Source organism: Chaetodon auriga, chromosome 16, assembly GCF_051107435.1.
Source record: "Chaetodon auriga isolate fChaAug3 chromosome 16, fChaAug3.hap1, whole genome shotgun sequence".
Classification (NCBI taxonomy): domain Eukaryota; kingdom Metazoa; phylum Chordata; class Actinopteri; order Chaetodontiformes; family Chaetodontidae; genus Chaetodon; species Chaetodon auriga.
The window spans coordinates 12,434,339-12,451,534 of NC_135089.1; the positions used below are offsets into that span (position 1 = coordinate 12,434,339).

The 17,196-nt window shown below is 43.1% G+C and overlaps 1 protein-coding gene across 1 annotated transcript in view; it reads left to right on the plus strand.

Moving 5' to 3' along the window:
• The window catches only part of pitpnc1a (phosphatidylinositol transfer protein cytoplasmic 1a), a 33,603-nt gene that overhangs the window by 14,222 nt on the left and 2,185 nt on the right, over positions 1 to 17,196 (plus strand). Inside the window, exons 2-6 of the mRNA XM_076752066.1 lie at positions 5,269 to 5,417; positions 8,626 to 8,719; positions 13,140 to 13,211; positions 14,488 to 14,583; positions 16,570 to 16,725. Coding sequence (XP_076608181.1) covers positions 5,269 to 5,417; positions 8,626 to 8,719; positions 13,140 to 13,211; positions 14,488 to 14,583; positions 16,570 to 16,725 — 567 coding nt within the window. The remainder of the gene's footprint in view (positions 1 to 5,268; positions 5,418 to 8,625; positions 8,720 to 13,139; positions 13,212 to 14,487; positions 14,584 to 16,569; positions 16,726 to 17,196) is intronic.

The window sequence follows — 17,196 nt, forward strand, 5'->3', positions numbered from 1 at the left end:
GCGGACACATCAGTTGATGCAGAGCTGAAGCTGCTCTCGCGCTCTGTGCCTTAACAAGCTCAGCGGGCTTCCCTGTATATCTCTGCTGTCTGGTTGAGAAATGAGTTGATTGGTGAGGTCGGGCTGTAAGCTAAATCATTGGCTTCAGGAATGTTAACATGGTAGCATGAATGCCCACCACAGTGTCAGCTAAATAAGACTTCCATCCTGTGTGAGGTCCTGTGTGGTCCTGTGTGGGACTCCCACTCCCCTGACACAGCTCTGCCCTGCAGAACATGTCACTTATAACAGTGAATGAGCTCGTGCGCCTCTGTGTCGGCCACCAGGCCTCCTGCTTGTATTTTTAATGGAGTTCTGTGATCTCTATGTTTGATATTTAGCAGTCCTCTGTTTACCATGATGCTGGCTGCTTTCATTAAGTCTGTGAGATGAAGAAGTAAATGGAGGTTGCTCTCTCACACTGCCTGAAGGCACGATGCAGTGTTGTTGTATGTGTTTTTGCTTCATCTGCTGGCAGATTTTGAGTCTGTTTTTTGCAGCTAGCTCTGTAGAAATATGTGCTGTGCACCTGCGGAACCACATGTAATATGTCAGTCAATGTCCTTATCTAGTATGACTTTAGATTCAGGTGATTATGGGTCCATTATAATGTACAAGCAATGTACAGCATAATTCTTCCCAGTCTACTGTGTAATTTTGTGTGTATGGTGTACCGGTCCAGTGCATATGGAGGTGGAAGGGAACAAGATGTGAACACTGACAGGAAATAACTTGTTTTAACCTCAGGTTTTTGTTTTTTTTTAAGATACATTTGCTGCTGCAGTGTTATTCATTCCAAGAATTGAACATATTTGTGGTCCAGGTTTTGGAATATGCTTGCTAGCATATGGTTCGATAAATCAGGAACCATCTTGGCCAACATATATGAATATGTCTGTTTACATTTGTGAAATTTTCATTTGGCCACTATTTGTGTGCATCTGCCATGAGAGGCTTCACGTTTTTTTTATGTGTGCACCCTCTGATGCTTTATTCACCATATGGGCAGATGAGATAAAACAAGATGGATTGCACAAGGATACAATGGAGTATGGTATTTTGTAAGGAATAACTCTGGAGCCTTTCGGTTTTACACATCGTATGTTGAACTCAAGGCTCTGATAGTGCACAATGTGAATCAAATCACAGCTTCACATATACATGATTACACAATGGGTTACCAAATGAACTGGGCCAATAACTGTGCCAATAATGTGATGTTTTATTTATCCCCTTTTGTGTGAGTACTGAGTCAGATGAAGGACGATCTGCCTACGCACATGGACACACATACACATCTCTGTCTCTCTCCCTCATTGACACACTCACAGGCCTAAAATGGACATTTAACGCAGAAGCTATTCATCTCAACGGGAGCACAGTCATTTCTTCAAGAATGCAGAGCAGTCACAGCACTAATTACTCTGTCTGTGGTTGAATTTTAATTACATGTTTGCATTGCGCCCAGTATTGTCCTATGTGTGTGTGTGTGTGTGTGTGTGTGTGTGTGTGTGTGTGTGTGTGTGTGCGCGCGCGCTCTGTCAGGACTCTTATCTTACACTCACACTAACACACTTCTTGGCTGTAGGACAATGACCACAGCTCCCCACCACCTGCTGTTGTGTGAGAAGACAGAGCCAGAAAGGCAGAAAGAGACACAGTTTGATCACAGAATAGACTCAGTGCTTTCATCCTTAAGTTCAATTCTACATTTTATATATGCATATTAAGCTATGATCACTCATTTTGCATGCTTATGTACTTTTTCCTTGTTGTTGTTATTGTTTTTTGTTGTTTTGGGTTATTTTTTGGCATTTATTGGAGAAATCATTCTCAGTTCAATCATTCCCGTAACACCCTTCTATTTCTAGGTTTCTTCACAGAGGAATAAATCCAGCTTTGGTTGAGATTATTGATACTATTGTCATATTTGTCTATTGGAATATAAGGCTTAAGCCCGCAGTTTGCTAGCTTAGCATAGCACTAAGCTAAGACTGGAAACAGATGGAAACAGCTGTCCTGGCTCTGTCCAAAAGTAACAAAATCCACCTCTAAAGCTCACTAATTAACACGTTACATGTCCTTTGTTAGTGCTTGTGTAAACCCGTCAGTTCACCGTTTGACCGTGGATTATGTACCGGACTATCTCTTGGCTTGCAGCGAGGCTAGCTGGCTCTAACCCATTTCCAGTCTTTGAGCTAAGTGCTATCGATCTTCTCATCTAATTCTCCACCAAAGAGGCATATTTCCATAAATGTCAAAATATTCCTTGAACTTTTTCCTCACCCAAAATTCTGTCCCCCTCCTCCTCTGTCTCCACCGTGCCCCAAGTTTATTCAGGCTTTCTTTCTTTTTTTCTTTGCACTTTTTGCTACATCATCATATCGAATTTGTGATGTGAAAACAGAGGTGTTTCACAAAGGCACTGAAAGGAAGGTAGCAGAAGGGCCAAAATCAGATGTGTTTTTGGTGTTATTATTTGTCTTGGGTCAGCTCGCCCTGCCGGTTTCCCTGTTAAAAGTGGCCTTTTAGCTGTCAGAAGCCTAAAATAACTGGCTTTAAGAGTAGCTCCATGTGTATGATGATACTCCATGATACTCTGCCATCAGTCAGTTTCAAGTTCTGACAATTAGCTGAGTTTTTGTATAGAGGATATGGCGGAGGACAAAGCTCTCCATCCTACTCAATTGCTCTACTGTCTTCAGAGAGAAAGAAAGCTAGTAAGAGATTATTTATGGACACTGTGATGTGCGCAGTGACTAATTGCTCACATTAGAGTGCCCATAAGATTTCCAAAGACAACAACAATGAAAACAGCCTCTCATTCATCAGCCGCAGCTCGCAGGTAAACAGCCATCAGGAATACAATGGCAGGTAGGAAGAACATTGCAGCAGCTGGCATGTTTATACAATACGCCTGAGCCCCGAATGAATGAAGGGAAACAGGAAAGATGGTGCTTAATGCTAATACATTACTGTTGGCAGCCATCAGTGTGATCAGAGTGGCACTCAGGGGTCCTCTCGAGTGGGTAGTCTGCCTTGATGCTTTTCATCCAACAGGGAGACTGACGTATGCTGTTCTCTCGTTCTAACGTGAATCTGTGGAAGTGCAATTATTGATCAGCCGCGTCCTTGTGTTTGCAGTCTGAACGTCATGAACTCCCTCACGCTCCATCTCTCTCGCCCAAATGACACTCACAGTATATTGTTTGACATACTCAACAAATAATACTTTGACGCTGTAGAGCATTACAAGGAGTGGACAAGATGATGGGAATGTGAATTATTCCAACAATTACTTCGCCTTTGAAATAACTAACTCACTTTAGCGAAAGTGGCAAAGACTTAAAATATGTAGCCCAAAAGAAGCCACAGTTATCTTAAAAGTAGTGCAGCCAGACTAAAAACAAGTGCTTTTGTTTGGATGTAAAGAGATTCTGACTTCCACAAAGCAGTTTTGTTCTTGTCAGTGTTGATCAAGCAGCTTTATAATAATGGAAACTCTTAAAGCATTAAGTTAGTAGAAAAAACCTTGAAACAAGTGAAATCCTCAAATTGAAAAACTACCTGGTAAGAAGATTTATTTCATCAGACAAAAAACAAGCATATATTGGCTTGATTGATTATATTTCATCTCACTTGTTGCAGTGTAGAGCAGTTTTTGAATTGTTTCAACCTGCATTAATACATTTTTGGCCCCTTGTGTGGAGCGCAATGAGCCACAAACACAAAACTGACATATTATCAACCTATACAGATGGATAATGGAGTATCAATGCATTAGCAAACAGTGGCTTATTTACACATCCAATAGAAGCAGAGCAACATTAGTATTCAATCATGCAGTTGTTTTTGTGTACCTCTGACAAAAGTCCAATGTTCACCATCATTTTATTTTATTTTGATCTGCACCAACTCCTGAGGGAAATATCTGTCTCTTTAGCTGCTAAATGCTCCACTATGTTCACCGTTGCTAACTCTGTCTGTCTGCTCTTTGAGGCTTGGCAGGTAGTGCACGATCAATTTTTGTAAAAGCTGTCGTTGCCTCTGAAAATGACACCCGTGAGACTCAACCAAAACTGTGAAGTTGAGGGTCATAAAAGCAAAACACTGAGTTAGTCGACTGATGCTTTGTGTGCCGTTATGCCTGCCCTGTGACTGGTTCACTGCGGCGGAAAAATTATGCCAGACTCCAACAGCTGTTCAGTCAGAGACGCACCGCCATCAACATTCCAGCTGGGAATACTCTCTCCCAGCCCCTTTGCTTTTCTGTCATGGTCGGCAGATGGAAAAATTTGACATTGTGATATAAGAACTTACACCCTGAGCTTGTTTACCGGTACATACTGGCTCTGCTTTTATTTCCACTGCACGATCACATTTCTCTTCTCTCCATTCCTTGCTGTTTGTGGCTGGATGTAGAGTCACAAGTCAGGATCCCAGGCAGTCCTTGTCCTTTTTTTCCATTAGCTTAACACAGCTATCCTTAGTTGGAGCTCTGTTTATGTGTGTGTGTGTGTGTGTGTGTGTGTGTGTGTGTTTTGCAGTTGAGTCCCAAATGAAGCCTTGGCATTCCAGCAGAGTGCCATAAGTCACCATCATGGCCGGATCGATTTCCCCGGCCCGGAAATAGGCCTCAAAGTAATCGGAAATCTCCGTCCTGGAGCACTCTCGCTCCAGTGCTTGTCGTTTTCCAAATGTATGGAAAATAGTTTCCGTGTGACGCCCCAGTCCGGCCTGTCAGGGCGGCCAAAAGTGATATTGTCAGTGGGCCAAGTGGGTCAGTCAGTGGTTTGAAGAATGAAAGCTGTGGGTGTTGACTGATGTGTCGCAAGGGGCCGTGGGATAGGGTCACCTAGCTGGCTACTGGTGCTGCTGTTACTATTGTTGTGCTGCTTGGTCCAGACCTGATCTGAAGCCTTTGTCACTATGCTGCCGACAGCTCCTAATCCCACATCTTTTCTTTACTCTGGCGACTGTCCCCAGGTGGCAGGGCAGTGCAGTGAGAGTGGTAATCCGGGTATTTTCCCTTCTGCATCTATTTTTATGGCAGCTATTAAATGATACCGTTGAGTCAGTCGTTGGACTAAAAGCAAGTGCATCTTGTTTCCATTCAGAGTGGCTTCACAGTCGTACTGCAGATGTTTGCTGCTGTCAGGGTGACAGATTTAATAAAACAATCAATCTCTAATTTCAAGCGTCTTTGTTTGTCTCCTGTCTGTCTTTCAGTACCGGATTGGCCAGCTGTATATGATCAGTAAACACAGTCTTGAACAGAGTGAACGAGGGGAGGGGGTGGAGGTGGTCCAGAATGAGCCGTATGAGGACCCCGTGCACGGATCGGGCCAGTTCACAGAGAAACGGATTTACCTCAACAAGTGAGTGTCTTCCTCCTTCCATGTAACACATGTTCGGTTTACGTTGTTGTGTGTTTTATGTGATACTCCATTGATCCCTAAAGGAGAAACCTGCCCACAGATTCTGCTGAACTTTATATTTTCTTAATATTTCATCTCACACTCGTAATCCTCAGCATTCTGTCACCAAGTAACCTCATTTCACCGCTTATAAAGCTTTGAGGAGACGATGCGACACTGACTTTAGATTAGTCATAGGTTTATGTGTCTAATGATGTGTTCTTGTCGTCGTCTGTAGGCTGAGTGTATATGCTCGCACAAAGCACATGATGATAACATATTATTTCACATATCATAAGGCTTAGCGGGCTCCACTAAGCATTGCTGCTGAGTTTCAGGAATGAGCAGGGAAAAATGTATTTAGGGGTCTCTTTTCATCGCTCTCCAAGCCTATTTTCCGGCTTTGAGCTGGCCCTGCACTTTGTAAAACCTGATAAGCATGAAATTGAGCACATGATTTTCTGTTATGTAGATTGAATTAGCTGCTGCGTGCAGTCTGGAATGTGTTCTCCTCACTCTCATTTGTGACCCCGTCATTACACACCTGCAATGTTTTCCTCTGTGCTGCAGAAAAAAAAAAAGTCATAATTGTACAAAATGTTACAGACACTCAGACTTTTCACTGAGGACACTGATGAGGTGAGTCCAGGTCACCTTATTGATTTCCCTTATTATATCTGCAACGATTGCAAAGGTTGGGATGGAGACAAACACAGTGTATGATTTGGAGAAGAATTTTAAAGGTTTGAGACAATTGAAGCATGATTTTTAAAGAGATGCCTGCAAGTTAATATCAGCATATATTGATAATATTCTACACACTCAATGTTAGGTACAAAATCTAATGCAGTCCAATACAGCAGCCCTGCCATTATGTCTGTCTTTACAATGCTCATAATGCATTATTACTCATCATAATTAGTGGTGGTGTTGAACTGGACTGCATGATTAGAAACACCTCTCATTATAATGCAGTCCAGTGCAACAACACCACCATGATGCCAGTGCTAAGATATATGATTTAACACCTCTATGTACAACAAAAACAGGCATCATAAAAGGAGATTTTATGGCAGAATGGTTGTGTTGGATTGCACAGGTGTGTCTGATAAAGAGCGTATTTAAACACCATCTGCAGACGTCGTGCTCATGCCGACCTCATATTATTTACTGGCTCTCTCTTCGGACTAGGATTTGTTTTTGTTTTGTTTTTGTGTGCATTAATCAGTTCATGGCTTACTTCTACAGTAATAATTCAGTTTGCTCATGGCCAGTCATACACAGTAGGCCTATCATCGCCCAGTCAATGGGTTCAATAAATCCATACCAAACACTTGGCAGGAGCCCAAATCCATCAATTCAGCCAACTCTTATAATGTGATTTGAAACTATTGATTTCCATAGACCGACTGGAGCACAGGGTCAGCTGCAGTGTACTTGCACTGGTATGGATTCAGAGTGCTGGTCCACATGGGCTATTGGACCAAGGTGGGACGTGCAGGCGTTTAGGCGGGACCTTAACGAATGAAGGGTTTCACAGTTCAGTCCTGCAGGGCAACTCAAGTTCAAACTAAGTCAATGCACTACTTTCTTTCCAGGACTTTCACACTGTCAGACAGAAAACTGACTGCAAACAGCAGTGACTAAGCTATTATGCTTACACAAGAAACAGCACAAGAGACGGAACAGGAGGTAGCTGTTTTCTTACATGGTGTTCACTGCAGCGACAAGGGATATTAGTAATATATGCGGAAACTATTACACAGAACAGGCATTCAAATCTATTTGAACATTTTAGGTGTAAACAAATTATTACGTTCTAGGAGTATACAGCAATTTTGTAACCTATCCTTATGATAATGAGGCCCATTATTATGAAGATAGGTGATGAAATTGTCCCTTAGTGCACCATTTGCTCCACTCATCTAGTTCTTTAATGCTCAAACTGAAGAACGTTATGGCCAGTTGTCCCACAGTATTTCTGCAGAGTTTCATTTCTATGTGTTCACCTTCTGCTGTGATAAGACGGCTGATAAGATGAAGTTCACATGAAGCAGAATCGAATACTGTCACGGACAACTCAGCCACGCATTCCCCTAAAGTAAGACAATGATCCACATGGAGGAAGTGAGAGGCAGAGAGGGTGAGGTTCAGTGGACACAAGTGACAAGTAAGTGGGCCTTTGGGAAATGTGAAGTGTCACTGGCAAACTCTGAGAAGAGGAAAGTGTAGTACTATTATGTGTGTGTGTGTGTGTGTGTGTGTGTGTGTGTGTGTGTGTGGGCAGAGACAGATGAGGTCAGTGTAAGTAATGGATAATTTGAGCAGTCACTCTCGGACGTTGCGCCTGCTTCTCTCCACCCACAAACCACCTGTTACCATGTTATAGCTGCAGTGTGTGTGTGTGGCTTGTGTTTAAGGCAGTGTGAGGACATGTGACCAGTCTGCTGTGTGTGGACCCCCCCCCCCCCCCCCCCCGGCTGTTTGACAGTCTATTGGAGAGAGACCAGAGGGAGCTGTCTTTCTCATGTCCCAGTGGTCCATACAGACTCTTAGTATAATCTCTGCATTCAATTACAGCTGCAAGACACAAAATAAGAAGGCAGGAGGGTGAAAATGTGGGAGGTAAAATAATCAACTGTCTTTAAAGTGATGGCTTTGTGTCCAGTTATGGTGCTACTTGCCTTGCTAGATTGATTCAAAAGTCTGCTGTATTCACCTGTGAATGTCTCAAATCTGTGACTTGGTCATTTTCCCCCAGCTAACCAAAGTTTGTCCCCCATTGTTCCCCTTCCTCAGGAATCATTTCCATTTTGATTGGACGCCCAATAAGGTGCCTGGCTCCTTGGCTGCAACTGTCAGCATTTAGAATCCATTTGTGCTGAGTAATAGCTAGTTCTCTGTACTTTGCGCCCTCTGTGCCCCTCTCTGTATCTGTCACAGTGCCAGCTCCGATGAAACTCCACTGCAGGGTTCAGGCTGTAATCAGTGTAATCAACTTCCTTGGGGGCCATCATGGCCGCCTTGCATGGCCTCCATTATGGCTCCACACAGCTGGATGCTTGTCATTGCCTTTTCTGGGTGGAAGGGCCGAAGGAAAAGAGTGGAGCAACTTTAACAGAGGACTGTTTTTGATAAATCCATCCACACTTCTTTCTCTGTGTTTTAGCAAGCTGCCCAGCTGGGCCAGAGCAGTGGTCCCTAAAATCTTCTATGTCACAGAGAAGGCTTGGAACTATTACCCATATACCATCACAGGTAAGGCTTTAATTCCACACCTTGTGCTTTTGTCTACAATGAAATAGCATGTGATTTATCTGAACATTATGTTATCTAACAAAAATTAGCATTGGTTTAAAAAAAAGTACACAACCGTTGCCTCTTTGAATAAGGGTCTCTTTCTGTAATGGCATGGCTTCCTGCTGATTTGTACTAGAACAATGTACACACACACACACTCACACACAAACTCCCATTTTCTGCAGCCCTCTACAAACATGGCTCTGCTCAACTGCTGACAGCCATTAGATGGGATCATTGGGAGGGCAAAAGCACATGGAAGCAATATTCTATCCAACACAGTCGACTGTGAGCAGAGAGGAGGGAGGGACGGAGGGACGGAGGGACAGAGGTCGGGAGGGATGGCGGAAGCGATGAGTAGAGGACAGGGAGGTTTAACTGGAAGATAACGAGTGAAGTGAAAGGCTAAACATGACCATGAGTTTAAAGCACAGTCACGATGTGCTTTTCAATTATAGTTTGTGTCTGACAGTGAAACGCGTTTTGACCTTTTTGTCAGTAATTTGCATCACACAGCAGCAACTTAAGTATGACACGAAACCGGCGCATAAAAATAACAGGCTCGAATTTACATTTTAGTGGACTGGTCATGTTTTGCAACACCATGCTGTGACGTGTTACATAAGATATGACTGAACCTGTTATCTGCAGCTCATCATATATGATTTTTGACACACTTTAAGAGATGTTTTTATCATCCACTTATACCAGACTGAAATGTACTTCAGTTTTGAAGCGTTCACAACAAACTTGACACAAACATCGTATGTTGTAAAGAGGAATTCCTGTTTCCTTTAAAGTCATCAAGTCTGCCGAAAACCTTTGAAGATGTGACAAACTTTTTGAAGAAGCGCAACTGCTTTACAGTTTTTCAGTAACACACACATCTCTGTACTGAGTTCCCTTTTTCTAAACTGTTCAGACACTTCTGTTTACCAACATGCAGCTCAGCATGATTCTTGATCTCACACCCAAAATGCACTAATGCACCCAAAACACTCAACTCTTGTACCAGAACACCGACAACATTGTCTCCCAACAGGAAAACTTTGAGACTTAAAACAAGTCTAACAAGCAGCAGCATTACAATATGCATCACTATTGTCACTATGTATTATCTCATTTTATTTTTGTGTGTGTCATGCACATCACACTTTGTGTCCTCTTTTACACCTGCACTCCCTGCAGTCTTCTGCAGATATACATCCAGCATTCATTTGAGAGGGACATCTGATCACGTGGCTGATGGTCATAAACCTTCCACCTCCTTGAGGAAAAGAATTCCTCTGGGGGGTTGAGGACCCTCTTTGGAGCCTCTCTGTGTGTGGCTCAAATACTCAATCCAAACCCTTTGACAGTATAGACAGGGCATGAGATTGAAAAGCATGGTCACCTGGGTTGGTGATCATGTTTGGGAATTAGCTGCACTTGCTCTGTTTTTGTATATTTAAATGTAGACTTAGCAGAAATTGCAGTCTAATTTGAGGTAATTTTGTGTTATGGAAAGTTTTGAACATAAATAGCTTTTACAGTAGTACATAAACGTGTACAAAATGGAGTGTAAATACACAGAGGTTTGGTGGTGGATGAGATTGAGTGTATTTTGCGTCAAAGCAATGAAATATGATCCACTGTTTAGTTCACACTGACTTCTGCTCTGCTGACTGTGTTAAGAGTTTTGAAGAAGTGAACTCAGTATGTAAGTAATAAGTAATTCACCACAATCAGTCTGCAGATGTCACATTGCTTCATGGTCATGTTGAACTTTCAATAACACTGCAGCATGCAGAGAAACACAGGGACGTCGTCCATGTGACAAAAACATGTGACTAAATGTGCCCTCAGTAGGACCATGCGCATATAAATATAATCAGTGTCACACATTTAAAAAATGGGGCTGTGTCACAACAAAATGGGCTCCTCGCATGAGCTTTTGCTGAGACTAAAGTGCTATTGCTGAGGCTTAATGGTGCTGCTTCCATTCTGAACTGAATTATTTTTTCTTCTCTATTTTACTCTCATACTCGTTTCATTCCTTTGTTGTCTTCTCCCTGTCTGCCCCATCACACATCTCCCATGTCTGTCCATTACACTGATGGCCTCTGCTGGGGATGTGGTCAGAGTACACGGTGAGTACCTTCATTGTGGCTGCACTCTTTCACATGCTCACACAAAATCACACATACAAAATAATACTTTGATCCAAAAGTGGATATGTAAATCTTTGTGGTAGAGCTTAAAGGTGAGAGTGGCTACTCCTCCTGAATGCTGCTGGCACAGGATGGCATATATGTGAGGTGCCTTTTCTGATAAAATCCAGTCTCCAGCAGGAATTCATGGTTACTTCCACCGTGACATACAAATGTCTTGCTGCACCATCTGTCACACTGTGTGCACGTCTGTGTTTCTGTTAGCTGTGCATCAAAACACTCGTGTATTGCAATATCATCTCCTGCCCCAATTTCACATTAGCTGTTTCCTTCTTTTGAATATTATTTATTTTTTAAATCCAAACAGGGAGTTTTATGCTTGCTCCTAACTACATACATAAGTGTAACCTACTGTAGAAATCAGCATCAACCTTCATTTTCCACTGCTTACCTGGGTTAGAGTCATGGTGGCAGCAATGTAACCTTGATCTTCTTCCTTGGACATCCCAGGCCAAGTGGTATGTGTAATCCCTCTGTCATGTTGTGGGTCAGTCCCGGGGGTAATAATACTCCAAGGAGGTGTCCAGGACAAATCCTGGTCAGACTCCTGATCAACAGATGAAGTAGCACCAGTTCTACACCGAGCTCCTTCCAGATATTGAGCTCCTCACCACGTCCCTGAGGGTGAACCCAGACACCCTGCAAAGGAATCTCATTTCAACCGCTTGCATCTGAAATCAAATTGTTTCATTTACTGCTCTAGAGCTCCTGACAATAGATGAAGGCTGAAATGTGAAGTGGACTTGTAAGAGCTCCACCCTCAGGCTGAGGTCTTTCCTCAACCCCTGCATCTCTGCTGCACCAATCTGCCTGTCAATACCAACTAATCAAGCAAATTCCCTTTAAAAACATTAAGAACCCCCCACAGCTCTTAACGGGGATGACTGAGAAGAAGCACTAATGATTTGCTCTGGGACATTAAAGGGACATTAACCTGCCCACCTTATGTCTAAGGCAGCAAAGAAACATCAGTGCAGCTCATGAAATCAGCTGCAGGCTGAACAGAGACATGGAGCATCTGGGCGTTTGGGGAAATGTCACGCCAGCTGATGTGAAAGGAACTTTTTCTGAGTAACATGAAGAAAAAGGGTGTTGCTGAAAATGAGTTTCTTTGAAGAATATGCTGGACAAAGCCGCCCACAGTATCCTCAAATCAGCAATCATCATGATTTGGATAAGAGCCCCAACAAGACAGAGACCCACTTATAAGTTAAGTATTTATAGTCTGTGTTGATGGTGCTTGTGTAGTCACGCTGACTCATGGGACTGATTAAGCTTGGGAATGTTTTGTTATGATTAGCCCAAGGTGGGTGGTGGTGATGCAAAAGATGAGGATAATTACCGGCGGTGACAATGACTTTGTTATTCCACAAAAGTGGCCATGTTATAATCAGATTGCACGTACACATTTGTGCCCCCCTCAGGGTGAATTGTAGTCACTTTGGACATTTTAACCAGCACCATGACCGTGTCCAAAATGAAATTTATCTGATACTTTGAGAAACAAATGGCATCGCCTGAAAACACTGACTTTTTTGTTTTACGCTAGTAAGCTAATGTTGTGTTTACACGGTGAACAAAATACCAGCTTATCATCAGCATGTTAGTCTGCCGACACATAGCACCACTGAGTGTAAGTGCAGCCTCACAGAGTCGGTTGCATGGCTTTAGACTCTAAGTCTTGTTTCAATTAGCAGTGATTGCCTGAGATGTAGAAATGTCATTGGTCATCTTTAGTAAGAAGAGCAAAAGTAGATGATACCAGAATAAATTTAAATGTCTTAAATCCTCCACACCTAAGTATTCACCTTGAGCTCCCAGCATCACGCCGTATAACCATTGTTCTGTCTCTGCCCTGCTGTGCTGCACGAAAACACACATACATTGTACATAAGCTTGTACATCAGCAGCTTATGTAACCAGTATTCCACTCTGGGTTTCTAATAATTGGTTGGTGTTAAGCTTTAATCTAATCAAAGTGTTGTGTTTAAGGGAGCATGTGCGGTGCAGCTGTAAATCTACACTGTGAGAGAATAATCATGATTGCTCATCTGGTTTGGGCAATAAAACACGGACATAGAGACACATCATTAGTCTGACCGTGGATCAGCTGACAGAAGTTATCATCGTGCGTATCGATTTCTCACTGTCTTGTCTGTTCTGTTCCCTCCAGTGCTCCTTCCTGCCCAAGTTTTCCATCCACATAGAGACCAAATATGAGGACAACAAAGGGAGCAATGATAATGTGAGTGGAGCTCAGAGTGAATGTGGTTGAGAGGGTATTGCGTGGGTGGATCTGACAAAGAAAGAGGGGATCTCAGCATGGCTTTTCAGCATATTAGTGCTTCGCTTGTTTCTTAAGCGTTTTACACTCTTTTCTTGTACCTCTGCCTGCCCCCTGTTAAACACTCTTTACTCCCTCATCTTTTTATTAAGTTAAGGATATGATTTAGCACTCAGCTATGTTCTCAATCCTGTAGAGTTTTTACACACAGCGTGATCAGTTCTCTGTTATAATTGGTAGCTCACGCAAGCTAAACAGCTTGCTGGAGGTAAATCTCTTTTTTACTCACACACAGCACATGTCTTATAATGCTATCTGATGTCTTGATAGTCATATAACAATAATAATAGCAAAGAAAATTTGAAGAAAACTACTGCATAAGGTAAACTAAATGCTGACTTTCTCCATGTGACAAGTTACACATGCTTTTGTTTAGTCTTTCATCACAGTCAAAGCACTCAACCTGCTCTTCACCTCTCCTTCAGTGCTGCCCAACACTTTGCTGGCAGTTAGGGCAAATCTGAAGGTTATGCAATAACTACCTGATCAATACTGTAGCTGAAAACGAAAGGCCACAGCCCCACTTAGTGGTGACTCGTGGGAGTTACAGACCCATTATGATGGTTTCACAGACGGTCATGATTACACATTTCAGACTGACCGTAACAAGCGGGGGTGTTTTACAACTGAATTAAATACAAGTGTTTGCTCCTTCCGCTCTCAAGTTTACGCTTTCTCCCACCGCCCTCACCATTTGTACAGTTCTTCCTCAATTCTTCTCTCTTAAAAACCTTTTCATCCCTCCCACTGCCCTGTCCTCCTTCCACTACACCTGCATAAAAGTTTGAAGGACACGGGACATAGCCTGCTCGGTCCTCTGTGACGCAGGAGCGGTGAAGTTGTTCAGAAAGGAGCGGATAACCAGCCGACACCGCTTTGGTGTTCGTGTGTGAGTCAGACACAGGAAGAAATCACTGGCCACACGGTGTGTCACTGCCTGTGTGAGTCACATTCACCCTCACAGTTTGTTTAATGTGTCGTCTGAGGGTAAAGCCAGGAGGGAAGAAGGCAGCTCATCATGTACTTTTAAAACCAACAGGAAATTAAAAACTCTTTGAACCATCCCGAGTGACAGGGGAAATCACAGCACATCATCCCACAACATTTTGTCAAGGCCCGAAGTGCCGCATTGATTTAACTGTCCTCTTCACACATTGAACTGCTCCCTGCTCCTCAGATCTTTGGCAGCGAACCCAGAGAAGAGGAGACCGAGGTGTGGGTCGTGGACATCGCCTATGATGAGATCCCTGAGCGCCACTACAAGGAGTCAGAGGTGAGGGGCAGCAAGTCGCTGACCTCAGGACACACAGTTTATGTTTGTGTGTCGTCGAGGAAGGTGGAAAGAAGGATGTGTGCGATCTTTCTCTAGCAGCAGTGGCTCATTTTTGACCACCAGCTGGCCATCTGCCTTCCTCAGAGTGATGGAAAATGCATGTTTGTGTGGGGGGAGGTGACGGCCATTAGCTGTGATGATGTGACATTTGTATGCGTGCGTGTGCGCCCGTCTATCAGGGTGTGATGGCGATAAAAAGCTGAGCTATTAATAATCAAGAGGGGTCATGATGTCACCGCGGTGGTGTTTTATTATTGACACCCCCGCTTACACACACACAAACAAGCACACACACACATATACTCATCTGGCAGCTGGATTTATGGTCTTCTGCTCTTATTCCATCAGAGCTAAGAATAGCTCAGAGATGCTGTCCAGGGCTAAAAATGGATCTTGTGATCATTGAATTTTACAGAACGATGGGTTTTGGAGAGTCACCAGAGTAACACCTGACAGTGCATCACAGAAACCAGTATCACACGTGATTGAACCACATTAGCAGCGTGATCGGACGCCTCGAACGCAACGATGCATTCATTCAGCGTGCATGTTCTTTTTATTTATGTGCTGGACTCACCATAGATTGTCTTGTTCCAATAAAAGACAATCGTCACAGACGTGCTTTTCATACTCTCTCCAGGCTCATTTAGATATTAAAAAAATAGAAATAAATAAACTTTATTTATATTGCACCTTTAATACACAAGACACAGATCAAAGTGCTTTACAAAATTAAGAAAGACACTTTTTACTTTTTTTACCAAGAGTTTGATAAGTAGATCAATACTGCTTTCAAGTCTGTACACTAAGTATGAAGCTACAGGCAGCAGCCAGTTAGCTTAGCTCAGTACAAACACTGGTAGTAGGTAGAAACAGCTAATGTGTTTCTGCGCAAAGGAAACAAAATCTGCATACCAACAGCTCGAAAGATCATCTGTACGAAAACTGAAATCTAAGATCAACACATTGTTGTTTTAATGGAGGATAATTAGTTGCTGGACTATTTCCTGGCTGGGTGCAGTCACTTCCTGGAGTTTTGTTGCCACTATATGGTCGCCAGGCACCCAGCAGGGACTTCAGGAAGCTACTGCACCCTGCGCATTATCCCCCATAAAACCACGACGTTCTGTTTCCAGTCTTTACACTAAGCTCAACTAACAGGCTGCTGGCGCGTATTTAGCATACAGACTGGAGAGTGGCATCAGTTTTCTCAGTGAATAAGCATATCTCCCAAAAATATCCATTTAAATCAGAATTTTACAGCAGCGGGCATCTGTAGTGATGTTACTGCAAAAGTAAGTCATACTGCGGTATATCAAATTTTAAAAAAGCTCTGTATGACAGTGACTTATCACTTTTAACACCAGAAATAACATTTTAAAAAGGACACGTTCTCATTAACTTTCCTCATCTTTTAAATCTTTGTGTGCCAGAAACTTGGTGACACATTTTATGTTCAGACAAATGCAACAGGCCTGTTCCACCTCCACCGCAAGTGCCTTCCCAGCAGAGTTGTGTATCACCCCCGCACACACACTCACAGTCAGACACATGAACCTAAGACAAATGAGCGTTACAGCATAATTAGTCTATAGGGAGCAGTGAGTTATGCACGTAAAGGCTGTGATTAGAGACTCCTGCTGTGCAGCCTGGTTGCAACCTGCATGATGCTCGTAATGAATGCAGGTGATCCTGTCCTATAACCAGAGGCGTGTGTGTGTGTGTGTGTGTGTGTGTGTGTGGTTGTGTATGTGTGTATGAGAGTGAGAGAGATAGACCCAGAGACAGAAATGACTGGAAATTGAAAAGCAGTTAACTAATGCTTTATGGGGATGTTTGGTCTCGCCCTTTCGCAGACACGCTCATGCAAATCTTTTTATCCTGAGGAGGAATTCCTTGTTTTTCTGGTGTCTCATGATCTTGCAGGACCTGCGGTATTTTAAGTCGAAGAAGACCAACCGAGGCCTCCTGCAGGAAGGATGGATCAACAACCAAGACCCCATCATGTGCTCCTACAAACTGGTCACGGTCAAATTTGAAGTCTGGGGCCTGCAGACACGTGTGGAGCAGTTTGTTCACAAGGTTGGATGGAAAAGTTCTTTTGTGATTTTTTTTTTTTTTGTGTTGCAGACTCAGAAATACTCTTTCCTTACAAACTTTTTGACCCGTGAAGGTCAGTGTCAGTGCCAGAGGTGTTTCATTTTCTGCTCTTAAAACATGTGACATCCAATTCATTTGTCACCTTCCACAGTATGTGGCCTGTTCACATCCTACAGATTGCCTTGCACCTCCTCCCTTTACCTTGGCTGCACAGTTTAAACTTCCTCTCTCCTATTTCCCAAATCCATTTCACCTAGCCCTCTACAGCATCTGTCCCTGGGGTGAACTGCCCCTGTACTCTCCTTGCCAGAGGCGCACACACACACAAACACACACTCTCTCTCTCTCTCGCATACACACACACACACAGGCAGGGTCATTACACACAGGGAGTGACTCATATTAATCACAGTCTTCCAGTGGTGAACATCTTAAAAACTCTCCAGCCTTCAG